Source organism: Xiphophorus couchianus, chromosome 5, assembly GCF_001444195.1.
Source record: "Xiphophorus couchianus chromosome 5, X_couchianus-1.0, whole genome shotgun sequence".
NCBI classification, from domain to species: Eukaryota; Metazoa; Chordata; class Actinopteri; order Cyprinodontiformes; family Poeciliidae; genus Xiphophorus; species Xiphophorus couchianus.
The window spans coordinates 13496509-13521101 of record NC_040232.1 but is presented as its reverse complement, the minus strand read 5'-3'; the positions used below and the strand labels follow the sequence as shown (position 1 = coordinate 13521101).

Here is a 24593-nt window from a genome sequence, read left to right as displayed (position 1 = left end):
CTGTCGGTTTATTTTTATATTTAAGACCCAATCTGAAATTCCATACCAGACATGGTGATACATTTGCTGACATCATTGCAAGCTTTATTAGTTTTTAGGAGACTCCAGCTAACAATTCTGTCTGTATCTTTGTTTTTATTCAAATAGGTGTTCATTTTAGATTGGAGTTCTCTGTTTATGCTTTGAAGCTGGGTCACTGTGTTTGGCACTTCAGTTGTCATCAGCTACTTCTCAAAATGTGTGCTGATGAATCTAAAAACACTTTTTTGTCTAAACATCATTAAATGAAGCTCATTTTGGGAAATATAATATTCTATATCACATCTGGTGTCTGGTTTATTAATGTGTCCTTGTTAAATACATTTGGAGTTGGATAAAAGGTGCAAAATTTACAGTGGGTTACTGTGTTCTTGCATACTTAGTTATTGAGCATCTCAGGGTGAAAGTTGGCAGTTGAAAAGTCTGTGCACAGTTTAAGTGTTTAACAATTTACAGTATGAGCTGAATTAATCTGAAAATGGCATAGATTGGGCTGTTTTGCTGCTGGAGCTACTTCAAATGTTTGGCAGTCTGAGATGACCAAATCTTTCTGGTTCCACACAGAGCATGTGCATAGCATAGCATGAGATCAAATGATTTTATTATCAGGTCATTGCTGCCACATCTGCATTATATCTATATAAACAATACTGTATAATGTATGTTTTGAATCTCTAAGTTGGCTCTTATGCCACTGATTTCTTTGTTTATAAAAAAAATCATGGCGCCCTTGCTGATCTGGAGATCAAATTACAAATGCTACAGTATTATGTCAGTGCTAGGACCATTTTACCTTAAAAGGGCATATATTCTTTAACATAATCATATGTTAAAGAATTGCAGGACAGACACACAGTAGTGCGATGGAGCATTACCCAGACCTAAAGGTTATTACGGTACAACATATATCCCCAGGATGTCTCAGTTATTTTTTTCTCTTTAAGGGCAAAATCCACCTTCACACTAATTTTAAGAGGAAAATATGCCTACACCTGTATTGTAGTCAGTAAAATATTAAAAACATTCCAAATGTAAAACAAATCTTCAGCAAAGGTTTGTTTCCCAGATGAAGAGTTGAAAATGTTCTTTTTGAAAATGTTCAGAATACATAGTAACATTCCCTTGTGAGGTATGTATTGTTCAAGCTGGTAAAAAGGAATAAAAATTCCCCATTTTAATAATAATGTTTCCAAAAAGGAAAGAAAAAAAAATCTGGTTACCTTGTCTGATTCTTGGTGCATACAGCCTTAGCTGAACAACATAAAACACATAATGCACCTCCATAAAGGAACAAAAACAAGAATGTACAGAGGTAATGTTTGGGAAAATACTAAATACAATCTATATTTCAGTTGTTTAGACAGCCAACATTAGATTAAATAATGTATGATTTTATTTTGTGTATGACTTGGTTGGTCTTTTACATGTGGGAATTTTAGCTATTTGTAAAATACATTTTTCGATTAATGTCTCAAAAACAATTTTCATTAGGTTTATACTTGGCCATTTTGACATTTTGTATTTCAGATATATACTTGTACAGATGTCATTCTGTATTTGGTAGTCATTATTCTGTGATTTGATGCAACTTGGCAAATGGCTGACATTTAATTTTTTTGGAGAAAATATTCTTTTTCAGTGGAATTCATCCCGATCTCTGTAAATGTCTTGCATTGTGTATCTTTCTAAAAAAAAAAAAAAGCCCATTTGTTTAACTTCAAGTTTATATATGGTGGGGTGTATTCTTATTGGAAGATTATCAGCTGGCGTCCCCAGAAAATTTCCAAATAACTTGTCTTTAAACTGTAGAAAGGCAGCTTGAGGTTCTTTGGAACTGTTTTTATTTCCAAATAAATCTGCAGGAATAAGTGCTATATTGGAAAACCTGAAATCCATCCTTCTTTGGGAAAACGTTAGTGATAAACGTTTGATTTTTGCTGACTAGTTCAACAGTTCTCAGATCAATTAGGATATTACTCAAGTTCATTTTCCCCAGCAAAACATGCTTGAAATTTTTTTTTTTGCACTTTACTCATGAAATAAAATAATATTAGTCATATACCATGTTTTTATTCCTTTGATGTGATGTTTCCATATTTTAGGAAATATTAAATATCAATGTTGAATATCCTCAAAAATATTTCCTGAAAGATCAATTTTTAGACATGAAAGTGGACACTTCAGGTTTCATTTTAACTGTATGTTGGTCAAAAGCTTCTACAGTATTGAATCTACCACAAGTCAGTATGCTGTATTCTGAAGGAAAGACAAAAATAGATCTCCTCAACACCTAGACGTTTGTGAGAAAATTCTGCGTGTACTCATGTTTTTTATTTTTATTTTACTTTGTACATAAAATAGCTAAGGGCTTAAAGAGAATTGAGTCATTATCACCCAGTAGTTGTCATCCATTGTCCTTTTCCTTTTCATTGACTATTAGTTATCAAGTAGTTGTGTCTGTGGAATGATGACAATGAAGAATCACTAAAGTTTAGCACTTAAAATGTGTTTCTTTTCCCTCACTCATCTGTAACTCCAATCTAAAACCTTTCTCCGAGTCAAAAGATCCAAATTTAACGTGTATAACTTTGTATTGATGTTTTTGTTAAACTGGGCAGTTTGAAGAGGGAAAAAAACAACTTATTTTGAATTTAAACTTGTGCAGTACTTAGAAAAAAACTAAAAAAGAAAGTATACGTTTTTCAGTGACAGACTTATAAAACATTTTAGTTCATTGTTAATGTGATTGCGAAATTTTAAATTCTCTTTAATGAAGCGTGGGTGAGATAAGTTTTGGTAAACTTATTTTTTGCTGAGTTATATATACAAGTTTTCTGTTTTCTCCTACTTGTTGCTTTTTTTTGTTTGAAATAAATTAATACATACTAAATACAATACAGTGAAAATAAATCAATGTGTTTTTTGTCCTTCCACAATCCCAGATTTATAAAGAAAGTTCTTAGATTGCAACACAATTTGTTTTAGTAATACTTCCATACCAGTCAGTTTAGCTGACTTATTTTTTTTACTGTTAACATCTGATGTTTCATTTTACTCTATTTGACCCACTCCCCCTTTGACCTCCATTCCAATACTGTATTAGGTGCTGTGCTCTATTTTCCTTGAAAATCAGAACTTGTATCTTAGAATCATGTCCAACTCAGATTACAGTGTTCATTTTAAAGGAAAAACCTTTGGGATTTACTAACTACTGTGCTTAATGATAATTTCTAATCACTATAAGGGAAATAGAAAGTTATGTTTCCAGATTTTGCACATCCACTCGTGGCAACAAGTTCACTGAGTTCAGTGCATTAAACTCATGGAATCTTCATTATTGTCGTTTTGCAGGGCTGCAGGTTTAGTCAAAGCAAATTCTTATCCATGCCAGTGGTTGTCAGAGATCTCAAAACATGAGAATGCAACCTTGGTAGGTTGTTTTTGTTGAGCTGTGTATCTGACTGCCTAACATGGTGAAAACATGATGAAGTCATGAAATAAAGGTATAGTCTATGTGATTAACGTAATAGTAAGGTGTGACATGTTTTGGGGTAGAGCAGCTGGGTTTATCTCTTCGAAATGGCTGGAAAATATGGTGTGCTAGTTCAAAAACTGCGTACATGTGTCATGTCCCCTCACTACTCCCTGCAGGTCAACAACAAAGCCAACACAGTGACCAGTCCTAAAGACACTGGCCCTGCCTCTGCACTGGTATATACATTCATCAGTCTCATCAACATCCACACCTTTTTTTTTTTTTTACTAAAAGGTGTAAAACTCATTTTCCAGATTGGAGGAGGTACAGGTTCACAATCTCTGTTGCTTGATCTCTACACAGCTTGACTAGATTAAAATTCTTAACGGGGTGTGCAAAAATATTGACAAATTCAAGGGTAGTAAATATGAGATGAAACAGCAGTCATGCCAAGTAGCCAGTTTTTCCTGAATTATAAAGTATGTTAAATAATTTGAGTGCACAGCATGTCCAGAATCTCTGACACAACAAGCCATGAAAGGTGAAAACTTTTCACATTTACGTATTTTTCACTTATATTGATTGGCAGAGCATACATGTTGTGTATAGACCTTAGTTGGTCTAAAACTGAGTTGTGTTTTAGCAATAATCCTTTAGACATACCGTCCTAAATTTCTAATTAGGGCGACCTTTACCTCAAGTCTCCAGCCTATCCCTCTTCTCCTTGTCCCCTCATTATTCCCTCATACTGTTCTCCAGCTAACTTCCATGTCTCTTTACTCCTACCAGTTGTGCATATAAAACTAGAATCCACATCTGCATTACTGAGGATTTGTTCCTGACATAGTTTGCCTGTGCATGGCTGTGAGGAGTATGATGGTATTTGCTCCTTGGCCGTCTGTTTAGTGGCTTTTGCGTAGTGTCTGCTTATAAGCTTTCTGTGTCTGGCCATGTGACCAGCGCTTTGCATGATGTGAAAGATTTTCTCTTCCCTCATTCATTGACGGTTTGATTACGCATGTACATGAGGCACACGACATTGGTCTTTTTTTTCTCTCTATCCTCCTGTCTGTCTTCATTATCAAGCACACACAGAGCACACTCACACAAATACAGTAAAAGCTGCTGATGTATCTGGGTGAGTGATTAGAGGGACTGAAGGGATCATCAGGATCTATTCTACAGAAGCCCAGACATCTGATTACTCCCACAGGACCCTGTCAGACACAAAAAAGACATTGATGTCATAGGCAGGTAGACAGACAGTGATGACTCACACAGGCTATAGTTTTAAATTTCAAAATTATACACAAAAAATACACACAAAAACATTTTCATGGACAATGTCTGTGCCATTTATTGTTACCTGTTTGCTCATGCTCTTCATTCTCTTGTTCTCCCTAGGAGCCACAGACAACTGTGATCCACAACCCTGTAGATGGAAATAAGGTATAACAAAATCTCAATGTTCATCAATATACAAAAACAGCTATAGTTTTAAATTTCAGGGTGACTGAGGCATTACAACCAAACAGCTTAGAAAGGAAGGACTTTCAGTGGATGGAGTTGTTCAGTCCACCTGATGTGTGACAAAGGAGACAAACTGGAAGATGACAGTAATTTTTTAAATGCTGACCAATTTGTTTTTTTGGCTAATTCAATTCAAAAAATAAGGACCTATCCAGTCCTAAGTTGATTTAATACCCCAGAGCTGGGATAGGTCTTTGACACAGTTTACTGGGTTGGGGTTTCAGTTCCAAATTACTACAGAGGTGAATTTTAATTGTCATAATTTAACACTAGATAAACAATAAAAAATTTCAATCAGCCACATTTACTTAATAAAGCGAAGGTGAACGGCTTTAATTGTATTCAGTGCTGCTTACTTATAGCGGAAGTTTTGAACAGGATTTCCTCCAGAATATTCCACAGTAATATGGTATTTTTACTTACTAAAAAATTTAAATTAATTTAAGTAAAACAAAAACACCTCAAATGGAAGTTACAATAAAGGTTCAGTCTGATTGAGTCCTGGTATAGCTCAAACTGGTGATCTGTGAAAATTGATCAGGGTTCTTTTATTTCTTTTTCTAACCCAACAAGCCCATGTTTTGACCCAACTTCTGTCCCAGACAGAATGAACCCAACATTTGGGTTAAGAAAACAACCCAGCAGTTTTTTCTTCTTCTCTGCGTTAGCTGCTTTCTCCTTTACCAAACGCACTCTGACCTACTCAGTTAAACAAATATCTTTTTTTTTTTTTTTTCCCCAGGAATCCATTGAAAGTGCCAACACCACCATTGAGGATGAAGATGTAAAAGGTAGGAAAGACTCTCACCACACACCAGTTATAACAGCCGGTACTCATCATTTCAGACTGATCAATCCTCAGTTGGTGTTTCTGATTGTGTTGCCACATAGTTAGCGGAAAGGTAACAAATGCAATTGGGTATTTGGAAAAAGGAAATGTTGTTCTTTTAAAATTGGATGCATGCCTTTTTAACATTTATGTTTTTAGTATTATTTAATACCCCCCACACCTTTTTTTCTTCTTTCTCGTCATTTTATCTCCTCTGTAAATTCCTTTCCTGATCAAACATGTTTGTCTTTGTCATACCCACTACTCAAACACACAAACACTGGACACAAAATTGCACTCTCATCACTCATGCAATCTTGTCAGCCCTCCGTTTGGGCAGCTTAGTGAGCGGGGTCTTGAGTTCAAAGAGTCGCTCCTCACAGATGTCTGACTCGGGACAGACTCCCACCTCCTCAGTTCAGAGTAAGTCCCCTTTGCAAAAGGGGAGATGCCCTGTTTCATTTATCTTTGTAGGATCATGACCTCTCTGTTTGAAGTGTCTCAGATCCTGTGATTGTGACATCCAGATCATTTCAAGTTTCATAGTCTGTAGTTTTGCATAAATAAATACATAAGTACTTCTCATACCCCATCACTTTAAGTAAGATCCTCTTGTTGCTCCTAAATATTTGCTCCTTGAATCCAGTTTAATGAAATCAGTTCTTTATTCTATTTTTTTGCTCTTAATTTAAAACTCTGAATATATGTGCCTTGTACTTCATGTTTTATCTTCATTTAACTTTAGTTCCGTGTACATTGCTCACTTAATTATGCATTCATACATTCAGTGTTGTTGTTCATGTGTGACGGAAATGAAGCTTGACGACTAACCTACATGCACTTTTTGTTGTAACATGTCTCTTTTGTTGCACAATTTAAGTAATTTTTTCAATATCCCCCAGCCTGCACCAATAACAATAAAGGTAATTGTTAATATTACTTAGTTACAGCTAGTTTTGTAGTAATTACATTGCATCTGAGCATTGGTTTGTATGTCTATTTTGAGCTTTGTTGGGTGAAAGAAATCCCGTCATCCTGCATTTTTTTTCCTGCCTGATGACACTATTAGTCATGGGAGGCCTTCTTCTTTTCTCTCTTCAGAAAACATAAATTATTATAAATAAGATAAATACTGAAACATTTTTTGGGGTTTTCTGAGCGCCTTCCATTTCTAATACCTGTTTTGAAATCTTGCAAACGTGTAGACTAGAACTCATTTAATGCTATTTGACGCCAAATTGTCTATCTGCACTAAGACATTACTTGCTTAAAAAAATTACTTGTTCATCTTTTTTTTAAACATTCCATTCTTTTTTCTTGTTGTAGCTCGTAAACAGGAAATTATAAAAGTTACTGAACAGCTGATTGAGTCTATAAATAATGGAGACTTTGAAGCCTATGCGTAAGTTCACATTTTGCATATGCACAGTAATATTTGACCTTTCGTAATCAGCTGCCTCCTCCATTTTCTGATGACGGACTCCCTTTTTATACACAACAGGAAGATTTGTGATCCTGGTTTGACGTCCTTTGAGCCTGAGGCCCTGGGTAATCTGGTGGAAGGACATGACTTCCATCGCTTCTACTTTGAGAATGGTGTGTTCAAGGCAATTAAGAAAAACAAAATATTAGCTGTTATTATTAACATTTTTCTACAGAACACAAATTGGTGGCTTGTGCTACAAATTAAAGGTAATTTGTAAAAGTTGCAAATGCTTTTCTTTGTCACCAATGACATCCATTGCAGTACAGAACACCAAGTTTCTGCATCTAACATAAACAATGGAGAAAAAGTAGAAGGCGGTTTTGTTTACATCAAATTAATCGTTCTTATGACGATGGTTATTGGGTTTTCAAACAAAAAGATAAATTGTTGTGGTGGTTTACATTAGTGAGATGTAAGCTATTGCACACGTTCTCGTAGCAAATCCGAATGTGGAGCTCTTTCTTTGTTTTTAATTGGGATGAAACTAAAGCCAGGGAACTGACAAAAGTTACATACTCAAAGCACTTGTTTGAATTAATCTTGTAAACATAACAGAAATAGAAAGAAACAAGAAGTACCAAAAGATGACAAGAAGCCTGCAAACAAAAACTAAAGAAAACTTGGATTTTCTTTTTACTTTTGCACTCTTATAAATATTCTCAACCCTAAAACAACAGCTTTCCCTTTTTTATCTTTTGTGTATACCTAATGTAAACTGTGTAAAATGGTACATATTAGTGAAAGCAATGGGATCGTGCAGTAAATACATCCCAATCTTGTTAGAACTCATAATGTTTTTAAGGAAGCCAGTGTAAACTGAAACGTGATGTTGTTCTGTTTGACTTTCTTTTATCTTGCTCCCAAACCTTTAGCCTCTATATGCATACACAGATTTTTGCTGCATTTTAATTAAGTTAACCTCATAAAAAAATAAGTGCATAATGCTTAGGGAGAATTCATTTGAAGCGCCAACTGTGCTAAAAATTCACTGCCAGTGTCCTGCTTCACGCTTTTAAAGAAAGTAATTCAGGTTAGCTGTAAATAGGTTCCTCGATTGCCCAGTTTTGCTGCTCAAACTGGAGCAGCATGAAGGAGCTACTGATAGTTTTTGCAAAAGCAAGCAGATTACCTAAAAATAGCCAAGCAACTAACACTTATAATACATCTTTCCATTTTACTTTAGATTTTTAGTTAAGGTGTTCCACTACAAAATGTGTAGGGGAGGATGCAACTGACAAAGTATAAATTCAGGGTGTTTGTATGGCTTCAGTTGAGTGTTCAATATCAATATTTAGTCTGATCATTTTGCTATTTGTGTTTGCTCCCACTCTGCAAGGGCATGAACTAACCTTGGAGCAAAAACTCACTCATGAATAATGACTGCTGTAAATGGCAGAATGTTCTCAGCCCGGGTAAAAATAGTTCAGATAAACCAGATATGTCCCAGAAACCTCAATCACTTGGCAAGCCCCTGTTTGTCCGCTCTCCAACATCAACATATGGAGACTTGGGTTCCTCACACACTATTAGCTTGTACTACAAGGAAGAAACAGTGTATTGCTTTTGGTGTAATTCAAATTGTTTTAGATCATTATAATGGATTACCTGTAAGTGATGGAGAAAAAGTGGATTTCCACATTACTTACTCACCGTGTTTTCTTTGTAATCTCTCATTCACAGCGCTGTCTAAAGGAAATAAGCCTGTGCACACTATCCTCCTGAACCCACACGTGCATCTCATTGGGGAAAACGCTGCATGCATTGCTTATATCCGGCTGACCCAGTACATGGACGGGAGTGGCATGCCGCGTACCATGCAGTCCGAGGAGACCCGTGTGTGGCAACGTCGTGATGGAAAGTGGCAGAACATTCACTTCCATCGCTCAGGCTCACCCAGCATCCCCTCTCAGTAAGAGGCCATAAGAAATCGATAAACAAGACTCTTACTTTAGCTAAGGACACACATACCAATTGAAAGATTAGAATTCGTGCAATAAATGATAATCTTAATTCAACCTAAAAAGGGTGGATGTATGTATAAACAGTGTCTATATTAGCACATATTTTATTTTAGAAATATGTTAAGGTTCCATAGGAAACTTTTTCATTGACTGAGATATTTTCACTTAAATCATAATGAATAAAGATTTAGTTGAGCCGCTAAAATTATCTGTCACATTCCTAGGGTACGTAGGACTTTAAGTCAGAATAACCAGTTTCCCCAACCTGTACTGAGCATAGAGTGGTGCAGAGTCGCCTCTTTGCCTCGTGTTGCTGAACACTGAACTCTGCTGGCTAAAAGAAGGCTAAGCACATTTTCTTCACAAATTGGAAAGACACATTCGAATGCAATTCTAGTTGAATAATAAATTTAGTTGGGGGTTCTTTTATTGATGTTTGGATGTAATCAGACATTTAATGAATAAATGTAACAATATTAATATGCATGTTATATTAATCAGCAGTCAGAATAATTGTTGCTATTCTGTTTATGCTTAAAAGAAGTTAGATATTGTATTTTGTTTTTAAAAATTTCTAATAATATAACGACACCTTGCAGCTAATAGTTTTTACTAAAGGTTATCATATCTTGAAAATCTTATTTTGGTCCAATTTATCTCCAAGAAACCTTTGATTTTTGCATTGAAGGACACAAAAAGCCAACAATGCCACTGTCAGTTGTGTTAGCAGCACCAATTATAAAAAACGAAATTCCTTAAAGTTATGACTTTTAGCAATGTTGCATGAAGCACCCAAAGAACATGACTTGACAGAAGTATGGAAATGGGAACATATTTCTATAGCCATGTCATTGTAAAAATAGAAAAAAACACTGTAAGTAAAAATTGACAGTATAATAATTAAGTAATTTTATATAGAGTGATGCATGTTGCCTCTGCTCTATGACTAAGAGTCATAATGCAGACTTCTACATCCTTATTGAATTTTGAGCTCAGGTTCAATGGAATAAATCTGTCACTTTCCTGTTTGGAAACCCAATGTTTTAATATTTTCTTCATATAAATACAGTGCCAATAGATGAAAACAATGTTATTTTTCTATTTCTGTGTTTTTATGAAAGAACACAGCAAACTGACAAAAGTACAAACTAATGAACCTTTTGATTTGTGGCATCAAGTGGGTCTGAGGCCTCACCTGATTTACCAATATGTGAAGATATCTATTAGGTTCAATAACTGCCTACTGAAGTTGGCAATAAAATTTAGATTTTGTGTTGAATTTGAATAAAATCCACAATACATTAGTTTTATTTGATTATTTAAATTGGAATTTTTTTGTAATCTGTGTATTACAAACATATGATTTTCCCAATTAGTCTGATGTAAAAAGAGGTTCAAAAAGTGCAAATTAATAACTTTTTTTTTTTTTTACCAAACTTTCCCCTTAAAATGGCTGTGCAGTCATCAACTGATCAATATTATTTATGTATCTGCACTTGATGGCAGTATGTATAAAGCTACACCATATTTTCAGTGTAGTTATTGTGGAACAGTGAATAATTTATGCTCTTTAAGTCCTATATTTTTTGTCTTTTCTTACAGTTAATGGAATATCAGTGTGTGAAAAAAATCTAGTGGAGCAGTCAACTAGCCAATCCTCCTGACAGCTCTTTAGACCTTTGACCCTTCCATAAGGACGTGACGTCGCACAGGATACAAGCATTATTACATTTTACTGTTATGGTATTTTCTGAACAGACAATATCCAAACCCACCACTGGGTGGCAGCACACTGTATTTGGACATTATGAAACAAACATATTGAGAACATTTTGTTTTTCCTTTTTGGTTTGTTTTTTAAACGTTTTTGGTATGCATTTTAAATATAAAACGAGATGTTTAAAATTTCCTCTACTGTAACCTCTCCTGAAGATTAGTTCTGTATTTTTACGTGTATTTCTGTGTGTGCAACTCGACAACCATTTGGGAGATCAGAATGTTCAAAAATTGAGCTTGCTTTAGTTCTGGTGATGTATATACAACGTGATTGTTGATGAAAAGAAAACAAACAAAAACAAACACTGAATCTGCTATTCTTGCTATCAGAAGACTTGAGAATTTCTGTAAAATCAAGTTTATGAGCTACATTTCTGTTTGCTATGAGCTGTCATACTGTTTAAATTGTCAGATTTCAATCTATAGTACTAATTTAAATGTAAAGAAAAGCAGAGTAGCTTACACTTTGCATTGAGATATGTTTGCCTTTATATCAGTGAAATAAGAAATAAGAGAATGTAGCATATATGTAACATATGAAAATCCAAGATTTATTGTGTAGTGCATGGTGGGGGAGAGGAGTGTTACCATGAGTAAGACCATATGAAACTAAAAATATCTGCTGTTTAATTTGTCAGTCACTGACTTGTTTGCATTTGTTATTGTTGTGCATCAGTCCTGTCCCAAACTGTTTCTAATGTCCTCCAGTGTCACAAAAGTGTTGTAAAAAATAATAATAATAATAAAAAAACGTCTTATCTAAGCCTCATGTTGAACAGGAGGGAAATAAAATGTTGGCTGCCGAAGTACCCCTTACATTTTGTATTAGAAAATTAACAGAAAGGAACACAAGATAATTTTTCACAGTTTGTACTTGTATCGTGTCGGCTTTCTGTTGTCATTCTACTGTCATACCTGCCTGTTGCTTTGCCAGCTGCAGAGAGAGGATTCATGTGATAAAGACAAAGAAAAGGCCCTGGCATCTAACTTCAGTCACATCAAGTGACAACCAGATGACACTGGAGGGAAAATGTGGGGAGAATAGTTGGACAGCCTTGGAAGCTGGGATGTCTTCTATGTTGAGCAGTGCTTCTGCTGGCTATATGTGTCACCATGGCAGAACAATGACAGTGTCTTTGTTGCCCACATTGTTTGCTATCTCCAACTGGTTTCTTTTCTTTTTCAAAAGGGAAAAGATGAGTGTTTCATTTGACAAAAAGTATGATGTCAGTGCATTGCACTACTCCTTACATGGTGTGTACCTGTTGCCAGCATGGCAATGGATGGCTTAACATGTTTAAGAAATAAATATATCAGCTAAAAAGTGTGATGAAAAGTGGGTTTTAACTCATGTCTGTGTGGCTGGTTGATTGGCTTTTCTGCTGTAGAGCTACTGTTGTGTATGACCTTAGTGTGGAAAATGCGTGTGTTCTTTGATTTAGATCTATGTATTCCCTTGAATTTTAAATATACAGGTGTTGAGAATGAGAACAGCTGTGTATCTGTTAAAACTGAGTTTAACTTGATATTCTTTATTTATCTCAAGATATGGTAATCAAGCAACATTGCCAGTCAAAAGTTGATTTACACTCCTCATTGGCATAGATGTCATTGATTTGGGCTTTTAAATGTTGCATTTAAACCATTCTGATCTTCCAAATTAAATTAAGCTCTTCCTTTTTAAAGGCGTCATTGTCTCAAACAACAATGAATTTTGTAAAGAAGAATTTTGCTCACAATATTTAATGTGTGGCTTTTCTCTAATTAACAAAGTGTCAAATCTATAGATGCAGGCTCAATTGTATATACATGAACCTTTGTTAATATTTGGTTAGTTAATAAGCTTTGTCCTATCCAGGTGATTTTTGTAGTCAACAAGTTTCTGGAAGTTGGTTAGGGTGTTCAGCAACAACATAGGAATCACCAAGGATTACTGGGGGAATCCTTGGTTCACCCAAGGATGAACCAAGGTCCATCTTTTGGTTTACGCCCATCGTAAGCCAAAAGATGGATGAATGCCGGTGCTGGTGTTTATAATGAAGTCATGTTAATATCACCATAGATTTGTGAGAGCTAAGAAAGAATTCCTTTCTTCAAAATAAACACATGCAAATTTTCAGCAGGAGAAAAGTGTTATGATCAGGGAATACAATAATAGAGCGATTTGGTTGTGAGAGGATTGTGGGTTTTAAAACTGAATGACACTTTACTGTCATGCATGGTGGCAGCATCATGAATTCAATTCATATTCATTTTGAATCAAAAACTGGGTGCTCCAATTACAGAATCTTTCCCAAAGCCCTGACCTCAACTCTATTCAACTCTGGTGGTCTAGGCTTATAATGCAGGCCCATCCTATAAAAGCCATCTATTTAAATCAGAAAAAGGCTGGTGCACAGCCAGAATTATGTTAAAGCCTAATTACAAAAAACATGTGGTCATGGGGCTGCTTGTGTAGAGACATTTACCCAAATATTAACTTACTTGAGCCTGTATCTGTAATTTTTGCCTCTTTGTGAATCAGAGAAAGTCAACAAATTCGGACTAGTGCACCTGATTGTTTTTAAAATCTATTAAAGGTGTACTCTGTGTAATCATTCCCCCTTTAAAAAGAACAGGTAAAATTATTTGATTTGGGAGATCTGAATGTTTACATAGTTGAGCTTGCTTTCAGATAAGTGTCTGTAAACTCCAGATTGGTACGGTAATGTAACCATTATTATGAGAAAACCGGCTTTAGTTTGAAATATTGTCATGATAATAAATTTTTTTCCCAAACTGCCAGTTGGCTCTTTTGTAATAAAAGATCGGTCTTTAATTTCATTAATTGCAAATATTTCTGAGTTGCAGCTTAACATTTTATAAAATTATAGTTATTAAATTAAAACATTTATTGCATAGTCACAAATGTATTTACATCTGCTCTGTGAATAACATTTTTAGTTCTTATTCATGGCACATTTCCCTAAAATATAAAACTATCATACATTTTTAAAATTAATTCCAACATTTCTCTCTGAAATTCTAACTTTTGGGCTAAATCCTAACTGATGGTGACCCATTCTTTTCTTATTCAAATTAATAAGTTTGTTAGCTTCTCCTGATCTGCCTTTTTATAATTTACCACAGATTTTAAACATGGTTAAGATCTGAGGATGTGCTATAGACCCAGAATTCTTGATCCACTTTGTTATTCAGTCAACCTGCAAAGATTTAATTTTCAAACCGAGTCTGTGTTGCTAGAAGAAGTAGCTCTTACAATATGTTTTAATTCTACTCCTTATTCATGGCTGTTCTTAGCCAGAAATGTGAGCAAGTTCACTCACCTTTTCTTGACAAATTGGGCTCCAAGAGGACAACTAATTACAAAACACACTTTTTGGGGTCTTTTGATGCAAGTCCTTTCTCAAAACAGAAATAAAAGCCTCGTACTCCAACATGCTGTGAACACTGAACAACTTATGCACTGTGGCAATATTTTTCTTGTGTTCTAGTTTCTCATTTCTTTAGTTTTTGCAGATTCTATTTTTAAAATACACCTGCCATAGAAAAATCTGCCATAAATTTATGGTGAACTTCAGCATTTTCTGTCTGTGGAGTGGGGTCTGTCTGTAGGGATTCAAGGGCGTGGTACACCCCAACCAGGTCGCCAATCAACTTTTATTCCATTGCCAAACCTTAAAGCCATATCTGGACTTTGTGAACCTGATGCTGAAACTCGCTTAATGGCCACCAGAGGGCAGTATAACTTTTATCCTACACTTAGTCCTTTAAACATGCCACAGAACCTATTCAAGATGAAGATTCACTTTGCAACTTAAAATATGTCTATAATATAATATGATGTAGTGTAGATAGTAAAAAAGATGTCACAGATTCCACTGTACCTTTCTATAGGATGCAAACAAGTTTCTTGGCAATCTCCAAATATATGTGTAAAAAATAAATTAATTTCTATTGCAGATAGGGTAACTGCATTATCTCACTATGATTTAAAAAAAAAAAAAAATCCATTTATTTTAAGCACATTTACTTTGAGGGGGAAAATCACAGAGGTAAAGTTATAGTTACCTCCTAAAACATCTGTAATTCATACTTTATCATGTTAAAGCTTAAGAAAACTTTGGTTCATTTGTGCCATTTAATATGTAATTTTCAACCCATGTTGACTATGTAAAATATATATTGCTTGAATTTGCCAGATGATGTATATTTTGCAAACTGGTCTCAGTTTCTGGAGGTTCTATAATGCATTATTTTCAGTTAAGATTTCTTTCAGGGCTATTTTCTATCATTTTTTAAAATTATTATATTTGTCCAGCAGATGGCGCTATTCTTTCCCCCGTCAAACCGTGCAGCAACATTTCACACTTTATCTTCACAAAGCCGACCTCCTACTCAAGCCTATAGAAAAGCTGTGGGGCGAAGTGAAGAGAAGATTGTATCAGGCAAATTAGAAAGAATGTGCAAAGATGTATGATCGAGTTCCAACACCGTATGTTTGTAGGTTTTTATTTTCTACCAGTCATAGATACACTGCAGCCATTTACTTTTAGTCTGTTTGAAATTTAATACAATAATTCATGCCCTTGTAGATAATTATTAATTATGAGCTGTATATGCACATAACTGTCATCAAAAAAAAAAAAAACAATGCTGTTTCAGTAAACTAAAAGCAAACCTGTCACAGTGAACTTCCACTATTTTGCATGTTTTCTTGAAATCACAACTTAAACAGTGAGAGTGATATACATGTCCCAGGTAAGCACAGTGACATCGTACAGCCATCTTGTGTCATTTCATCATCCTCCACACCCCGCAATGAAACTGCTCATTTACTGTTCCCTTATGGCCGGTGCACAAAAAGCGTGGAGGGGTTCCCACCTGACATTCAGGAGTGCAAAAGCGATTTATGTAAAATAAACAAGCACACACTCATCCACTCAATTAAATATTTTCTCAATGAAAAAAAGAGAGCTAATAAAGCTTTTACATTAAATGGTTCAGCAAATACCTGGTTATGCTCCACAGACGTGTAAATGTTTTTCTTTTCCTGATGGATACCTGAAATTTAAATAGCTTTTGAAGTGGTGATGCTTGCAAAACTCTAGTGAAACCAGTCACCACTGCTGCAGCTTGATCAGCACACATTCATCATCCATAGCTCATGAGTCAATATCAGAAAGCCAAGGAACAAATGTAATTACACATAAAAAGACACTGAGGAAAGAAAAAGAAGTCTGAAAGACAGTCCACAGAGCGGCAAAGCAGTCAAAGCCGGGATCTCACTGACACGTGTTGATTAGCCATGCCAGTTTTACTTCACGTGAGTGATTATTAATTCCTAAGCTACAGATGTCAGCTATTTTCATATAATAGATAATATATGTTTCTGGCTACTAAAGACAAGAGTACACATAGTCTACACGAAACACGACAGCAGCAGTTACATTTTGTGTCAGCACAGTCCGTTTTTCTGTTTGTGACATCCTGACCACCTGAGTCAAGGGAAAAAAAATGAAAAGGACTCAAACTGTTGGTGAAAGAAGCATGTTACAGCCAGAGTGATGTAAATTATATATTTTTTGTTTAATTCTGAACCCTCAATGAAGACATCAGTAGCTGAATTTATTTTAAGGTAACTTGTTCTTTACCTTGGACTGTGTTCCCCTGTTTTTATCATCTGTTTTCTTGTTGCTCTTCCACGTATTCAAAGCAAAACTACAACAACCTGGACATTAAGAATAATTCAATAAGGAAACAACAGAAGGCTTTCTTTGGTCATAAAAAGGCAAAGCAACTTCAGAAAATAATTTTAAAAATCATGGTTTGATAACGTCAAAAAAATTTTTTTTAAAAATTGGAAAACAAAAATTAATCTTCCAGAACTGAAATGGGAAGACTGTGGTGTCTCTGAGGTGCACACTGGGATTGCATGTGGCTAATGCATAGGATTAGCAGGGACTTTAGCGTGGACAGAGCTGGGGATCTGGGGAGAGAGATGGTCATTCAGTTGCTCTTCCACCTCTGTTTTGTCTTTATTGTTGTCCTCATTTTCATGGCAGCAGTGAAAAACCTGGTGGAGTTGCTACTATTGATCACAGGCAACTGATCTTTTCCTGGGTCCTCCAATTGTGAAATGAAGATGTCTTCGTGCTGCCCGGATCCTTCCACCACTGTTTGTGGGTTGAACCTTTACACATGTGGGCCCTTAATACAGAATAAGAAGATACTAAATATAAGTGCTAACAGCTACATTTAGCTATTACAGTGGGAAGAACACTCAAATTTAGATATTTTCAGCATCAGTGAGGTGTTTAAAGATAAAATTGAAAGAACCAGAGAAATGTAAGCATTTTTCTGTCTAATGCTTTTCAGTGTCCAATCTGCAATAAAACAATGTGAATTTGAATATATCTGCAACAGCTTGATATATCATTATCAGATATATCAGTTACATCCTGAGTGTGACAACAAAGTCACACTCATGGTGCCTCTATCTGCTCCTACTACCAATAATTAATAACTGCTGAGAGCAGATTAGCTCAAAATAGTTTTACATGCTGTTGTTAAGATGTTTTATGGTATGGGCAATCTCTCTCTACTACGGGAGGAAGCTCAATGTTTTCTGATTGTGTTTTCAAGTTGAACTTAAGAATTTGTCATTTTTTTCATGTTTGTTTTTTTAACCATCCATTGCTAAGACCCACCTATTTGTTCAAGATTGTTCATGGGTCACATGGCAAGATGCAGGTTATAGCTTGGCAAGGTTGCCATTCCATCACAGATCAATATAGTTTGCAAGATCTATTTTCAGAAATATAAAGAAGTTTTTTACAAACCTGTTTGGAATATTTCTGGGCTGATGGGAGCTTTGAGGCCAAAGACGGACCTCCCTGGGAAGTTGCTCTCCTTTTTCCCTCAACTACAGTTTTCTTTCCTGAATCAACTTTTTCTTGTCTGGATGACAGGAAGCCTTCACTTTTTAAAAATGTGACCTAGGTCAGCATAAAATATTATTAGTATATTTACAATCCTTTGCAAAGCACTATCAATGTAAATGTCATATTAATATAATTATTGCAAACAGTGCTGAGAAAAAATATTTGACCCCTTACATATTTACTCTATTGTTTTTTTGCTACGCTTAAATGTTTCAGATCATCAATCAAATTTCCATAGATAACCTTAGTAAACACAACCAGCATTTTAAAATTCTAATTTCATTTATTGAAGACAAAAAGCTAGCCAAAATAAACTGTTCCTCATTTGAACAAGCAACTACCCTCTTTCATGGGGAAAAAGTTAGTTTAAGTTCAGGAAAATTTAAATGTGAAAACAAATCAAATAAACAAGAAATCTAAAAGGGGAAAAATACTTTTTAAGGGTAATTTATAGATATTGAGAGTACATGCACCTCTGTGTGGTCTCCAACACCTTTTAGTACGGTCCGCTTTCCCATCCTGGAATAACCATCTTCGTCTGCTACAGTCAAAGAGTCCTGAGAAGCTCCTTCTGACGGTATCTCTTCACCATCCACAGAAGCACACTTGCGGATTACTTTTCGTGTAACCTGAGTGAGAAAATTGTTTGCATATCAAAAAAGGCAACATGATGACATCTAATCAACACTACACACTGAAACAGCTGCACAAAACCCTGGAGTGGATTAAAAGGTTAAATAAAAGAAAGCAACAGAAATTAGAGCAAATGAAAAACAGCTTTACCCTTTTGACAGCTAAATGCCCATTTTCATCTCGGTACTTTTCTTCAGTCACGGACTGAGTAGGGAGGTGAGCTACTTCATCAACCTGTTTGAGAAACAAAACAATTGTCAATCAGAAAGGACAGTTTGGTTCAGAATGAGTCTGTATGTTTATCACCGCACTTGGCCACACATAGGGCAGAAACATAGTACTTGCATTTCAGATTCATAAGAAAAGTTTGGGAAATTAGGGAAACAGCAACAAAACATTAAGGGTTATTCTGTCAAAATAAATCGGCAAAGACGTGCTCACAGCAGAATAAAACACCTCCAAGACTTTCAGCCATCTGTGCAAACAAAGTGGGAGTTAAAGTCCTGAAACACACATGTTCATTCGTTTTATTTGGAAGAGAAACACAGTAAAGTCAAGGTTTCCATGCTAAATCAGCGCATCATCAGCCATGCCTAATAGGATACCTTGATGAAAATTCTCCTTCGTATTATTCTGGTGGTCAGAAACTCCTCATCTGAACTTTCTGATATTGATCCAAATTCTGCAGAGACCTCCTGACCAAGCAATACAAATCTGTTCAGAATCAATTCATTTAGTCCCCCTATATAAAGATTTTGTTTGTAGCAAAGCAAGCTGGGAGTGGAGTGGAATAATGCACTTTCCAGTGTGTTGGATGTTACACTGGAAGATATAACAGCACTCGAACAAAAAAAAAAAAAAAAAAACATTTGGAAAAATGTCATGCTTGAAATTTTGAAAGAACAATTCATCACCAGGTGACATTGCTAAGTAAAGCTGCAGTGACACATGCTGAGTTAGGGTTTGTTAAATTGGAAATAAAATAAATGTGGTTCATAGCGAAATGTAGATTAAAATTTTCCAGCCAGAGGGTTAGCAGTCATTTCTTCATGAGGCAAATCTAATGAACATTATTACTCAACTCTGGTAAAAAAAAAACCAAAAAAAACCTTGGATGATCTTTTTTACGCTCGTCTTACCCTTTGCGGAGACTTATCAGTATAGTAAGTTCCAGAAGGTAGAGAAGTTTTGCATAGAGTGAATTCTTCATCTGATGTCTCTGAGTGATGTAGTGATTCTCTGCTCTCTTCAAGTTCCTGATTGTACGACTCATGAACCAAAAGAGCATCTTCATAATCTTCACTTCCAGAAGACGGGAGCATTTTTTGTTTTGCCTTTTCCTGTGTCCCTGTGTCGAGTTGATGCTGAGCTGGACCTGCACTACTAGTTGTCTCAGGTGCATCAAGTTCATTCTCTGACAAATCCGACACTACTTGTTTGCAGTCAAAAAAGGACTCCATGTCAGAGTATTCCAGGTTTGGACTGTCCTTTCTGCACTGTGCTCCATCAGCAATTCTGAGAGGGGTCCTGGCATAGGTCCCTGAAGCAGAGGAGATCTCTGCAGCTTCTAGTGGGTTGGTATACTCCTCATCAGAACCTGATGAGGAGGTTTCAATTTTGAGTTTGAATATAGGAGATTCAGGGGCAAAATATTCATACCCATTCTCATCAGAAAGTTTTTCTACACTCCTGGAAGAGGGGTAAGGTATCAGCTCATCAAAGCTGAAATGTCTCGAAGATGTAGCTATGTCAGGAGTAAAATCAGACACAGGCTGGGTAGATATGGTTTTAGTCGAGGTTCCCTCCCTTAAACATTGATCTTGGTTAGTCTCAGCAGAGGTTTCTTCTGTTGTGCCCGTTGACTCTAAAGATTGTGTAGGTAGGAACTGTCCTTCGCAATTTGAATAGGTGTTTGTCATAAGGTTTTTCCTGTTGAAGTCATTCAGATTTTTCTCAAGTGTGTCTCTTGATGAAGAAAATGTTTCAGTAAGACTCTGAATACTTTGGCAGGACTGAAAGTGTCCAAAGCTTTGCTGTTGAATTTCCTCACCAAATCTTTGATGAACTTCAGGGATTGACAGAGCTTCAGTTGGTGATGAATTCGATTCTTGATGAATGTCAGAGTCAGACTCAGACGCATGTTTTGTATCAAGACATTGTCCTACATTTGCAATACCTTCTGTAAGCTGTGGAACAGGAAACACACTGACTTTATCTATTTTTTCAGTAGGGTATTCCTCTTCAGGTGAAAGTTCTGTATATATGTAAGCTTCTTTCTCCTCGGGGCTGCTATCAGAGGACTCTGATTCATGTGAATCAAGTTTTTCTGGTGATAACTTGAGTTTTATTTCCTTCAAATCAGAAAACATCTGATCAAGCTGAGGAGATCCACTTTTCTGTGATGTTGGGCTAGAGTTTAAGGACTTGATGGTAAGTACAGAATCACAATTTTCTTGTGATTCTAGAGTCTCAGAGTCTGACTCATTATATTTTCCCTGTGGAAAGCTACTTTGGCTGGTCGATGTAATGTCATATTCAGTGTTCACTATGTCCAACACAGGTTCATTGTGGGATGTTATTACTCCTGTGTTTGAATCATGTGTCAACAAAAGTGTCTCTGTTTGCATGCCCTGAATTTGTCCCATATCAACATTGTTGTGTTTTGGGGCTTGAGAAATATTTGTCTTGAAAGTTGAAGATGATACCTGAAAGAAATAATACAATGGAATGGGGAAAAGATGCATAAATACATTTTGAAGTGCCTTTGGGAATCAACACTCAAGCCAAAATGCTTTCTGTAGCTGAAAGCGCAAGAGTTAAGCCTATGTTAAAAATTTATTTGTAGCCCAACATGCATGACTATTAAGATTATACCTTTGAGCTTTTCTTACAGCATTTTTCTGTCAGATTGGAGAGATCTGTTCTAGTATGATAGATGGTCACACAGAAGTTTAAGCTGACTCTATAAATGGTTGCATAATACCATGGTTTTCCACATTACAGAAGGGCACAAATAAATTTATATTAAAATTAGAATGACTAGCAGTGGCAGGGCTGTTTTATATGAAGTTGTTTCCGAGAAGCAAAACATGTACAATGATAAAACACAGCTTTTATAGCATCATGATTGTCTGTTGTGGTTCTTATACTTAATCTGAAAGACAGAAAAACAGCTCCTTTTCAGCAGAGCTTTATACCCCTTCACTAACACACAAACATATTTTACCCAAATTGCATTATGTAAAACCAGAATAATTAACAAGCAATCTTGATGAAAGATCCTTTTTGAGATCAGATAGAAAAAGTTAGGCAGTTATCATTTGTGTCAGTGGAGAGGTATGCCTAAATAATACTGTGTGGATAAATAATTTAAATATAATGTAAACATACACTTTTCAGTCAGAAGCTAATGTCATTCAACACATGCTTTCACCTGTTGCCACTTAACACCTTTATTGCAGTTAAAGACTAGAATGAAACAACTGAAGCTCTTCTCAATTATTATGGGGTCATAGGGATTTAGATTAGTTTCGCTACATTGAAGAATCATCTTGATGGTTGAAAAGCAAACATGCGACACTAAGACAATAAAGCCTTTACTTGTTAAATGCCCAAGAAGCATCAGCAATATAACTTTTTATAGTGCCACTAAATTAAAAAAATTTGAAACCAACACTGCACTCATGAACAAACAAGTGCTTGTGCTTTCTTACCAACACCAAGGGATCTTTTTGTTGTCTTTGAACATGGGATTTCCTTTGAGGAGAAATCTTGAGGGAGAGGTTGTCCTAATAAGCACTCTAGAGTCAGGCACTCTCCACACAAGGACGGCTTTTCACTCAGTCTTTTTTTGCTTGACCATGTACATCAAAGCCAGCATGAGGAAACTCTTGTTTTTACAGATGGCATGTGATTCAACTTGAAGCTAAAGCAACCACTAACAAGTGATGTCAGTGAAATAACTTGTGTCAAAATAAGAGTTCTGACAGCACATTAAAAAGTAGACCGAACATTACTGTTACAGCCCACACCTGCAGCATGTTGCTACTGATGGTCACTACATGGCTTGGTGGTCGCTGCCACCAATGAGAAGTAACTATTAGTATAACTCACAAGAAATGATCATGATCACATGACTCTCTCCATCACAGAATTCCTATCATTTTTCTGGTTTATGTTATTATGAGGTTAATGTTGAATAATTAATTGCCACACATTAAAAAATAGTAAATATGCAAATGTTTCACGTTTATTTTCACATACGTCTTCATATTAGTCTCACTTCCAATTTAAAGGACTTTTGTCTCACTGTATTACTATTTCCCACTATTTTTGCAATTGAATAAACTTGTTCGCACGAGAAATCATTGAAAACGATGGCGGCGACAAACATAAATTGCAACATGAGATTATGTTCATATTTCAGCCATGGTCCTCATCATCGATCGGCTATCAGAGGAGATGTTGGCATCTTATTCAGATGTTGGAGTGATGAGCCCCATATACTTGGGAGTGGCTGCGTTTTGGGTAACACATTCAAATGACACACAACTTTTTATGAACTGTGCCATGCTGTGAGAGCTCTGGTGGAGCCAGTTGCACATTGTCCGAATAAACATCTGACTGCATGTATCAAATTTGGGGAAGGATTTGTTTCTTAATTTTCAAAAATGGACATAGTAACTTTGATGACCTTATTTGGAGACTTAAAAATTATAGGATAAAAGATTAAACATACCAAAATGGAGTTATTTTTGTGCCACCAACATGAGGATGTAGTGACCAATCCAAGCACACAGTGAGGCTGATCTGAAAGCATATATCTTTGTAAATGAACAGTAATTTGAGGTGTCTCCTTTAACTTTCAAACAAGCTCATTCAAGCTCAACCAAACGTTATGGCACACACTAACCTCTGACAACTCGAGTTTGCATGCCCTTTGCTCGCGCTCGACCCAGAGAATGCATTCACAACTTCAGGTGTAAGTATATAAATCACATCACCAGTGTGGTCTTTTACATCCAATCAGAGTATTCCTTGAAAATGCTCTATTTGCTGGAATGAAAAATACAAAAAACAATCAGAAAATCAAAATACCAAATACCCAAAGTAAAAGAAACACTTGAATTTGGCACGCTGGAAATATTTACTTAAGCATACAAGTATGGTGAATTTTAGGCAATATTTTAAAGGTGTTTTTTTTAGCACTTATGTGACATGTAAAAATGTTTGTCTTATTAAGGAGTTTATTATTTCTAGCTCCTGAAAACTCTTTGTACTTTAATTAAGAAACACATATATAATATCTAAAATAAAAATTTTATACCTTTACTGTCAACTTTTAGAGAAAAATACATCTGAAAATACAAGTAGATGTTTTTCATCAAGTCTGAAAATATGAAAATAGCTGAAGAAAAAGACTGGTCTTCCAAAAATCTACAGTAAAATCTAAAATGTTTTCATTAATATACAAAAAAAGTTTGAAGTACTATACTAAATATTCCATCCATCCATCCATCCATCCATCCATCTTCTTCCGCTTATCCGAGGTCGGGTCGCGGGGGTAGCAGCTTCAGAAGGGAGGCCCAGACTTCCCTCTCCCCAGCCACTTCTTCTAGCTCCTCCGGGGGAATCCCGAGGCGTTCCCAGGCCAGCCGAGAGACATAGTCCCTCCAGCGTGTCCTGGGTCTTCCCCGGGGCCTCCTCCCGGTGGGACGTGCCCGGAACACCTCACCAGGGAGGCGTCCAGGAGGCATCCTGACCAGATGCCCAAGCCACCTCAACTGGCTCCTCTCGATGTGAAGGAGCAGCGGCTCTACTCTGAGTCCCTCCCGGATGACTGAGCTTCTCACCCTATCTCTAAGGGAGAGCCCAGCCACCCTACGGAGAAAACCCATTTCGGCCGCTTGTATCCGCGATC

At 36.1% G+C, this 24593-nt stretch overlaps 2 protein-coding genes across 29 annotated transcripts in view; one reads left to right on the top strand and one right to left on the bottom strand.

Annotated features, from left to right (window-relative positions):
• Window positions 1-13880, top strand: part of camk2d2 (calcium/calmodulin-dependent protein kinase (CaM kinase) II delta 2) — a 55010-nt gene extending 41130 nt beyond the window's left edge. For 2 of the 11 annotated variants that reach the window (XM_028017361.1, XM_028017359.1), the window contains exons 14-22: window positions 3691-3750; window positions 4919-4963; window positions 5787-5835; window positions 6198-6296; window positions 6776-6796; window positions 7200-7275; window positions 7375-7469; window positions 9040-9268; window positions 10923-13880. In XM_028017361.1, coding sequence (XP_027873162.1) covers window positions 3691-3750; window positions 4919-4963; window positions 5787-5835; window positions 6198-6296; window positions 6776-6796; window positions 7200-7275; window positions 7375-7469; window positions 9040-9268; window positions 10923-10926 — 678 coding nt within the window. In that variant the 3' untranslated portion in view covers window positions 10927-13880. Of the gene's footprint in view, window positions 1-3690; window positions 3751-4918; window positions 4964-5786; window positions 5836-6197; window positions 6297-6775; window positions 6797-7199; window positions 7276-7374; window positions 7470-9039; window positions 9273-10922 lie in introns of those variants that run through there. The other 9 variants (XM_028017364.1, XM_028017363.1, XM_028017367.1 and 6 more) reach the window with 6 other exon arrangements.
• Window positions 13881-15576: 1696 nt separating this feature from the next.
• Window positions 15577-24593, bottom strand: part of ank2a (ankyrin 2a, neuronal) — a 77277-nt gene continuing 68260 nt past the window's right edge. For 16 of the 18 annotated variants that reach the window (XM_028016202.1, XM_028016203.1, XM_028016192.1 and 13 more), the window contains 6 exons: window positions 19813-21378; window positions 19279-19368; window positions 18824-18907; window positions 18514-18669; window positions 17939-18094; window positions 15577-17306 (listed from right to left, as the gene is read on the bottom strand). In XM_028016202.1, coding sequence (XP_027872003.1) covers window positions 17292-17306; window positions 17939-18094; window positions 18514-18669; window positions 18824-18907; window positions 19279-19368; window positions 19813-21378 — 2067 coding nt within the window. In that variant the 3' untranslated portion in view covers window positions 15577-17291. The remainder of the gene's footprint in view (window positions 17307-17938; window positions 18095-18513; window positions 18670-18823; window positions 18908-19278; window positions 19369-19812; window positions 21379-24593) is intronic. The other 2 variants (XM_028016201.1, XM_028016206.1) reach the window with 2 other exon arrangements.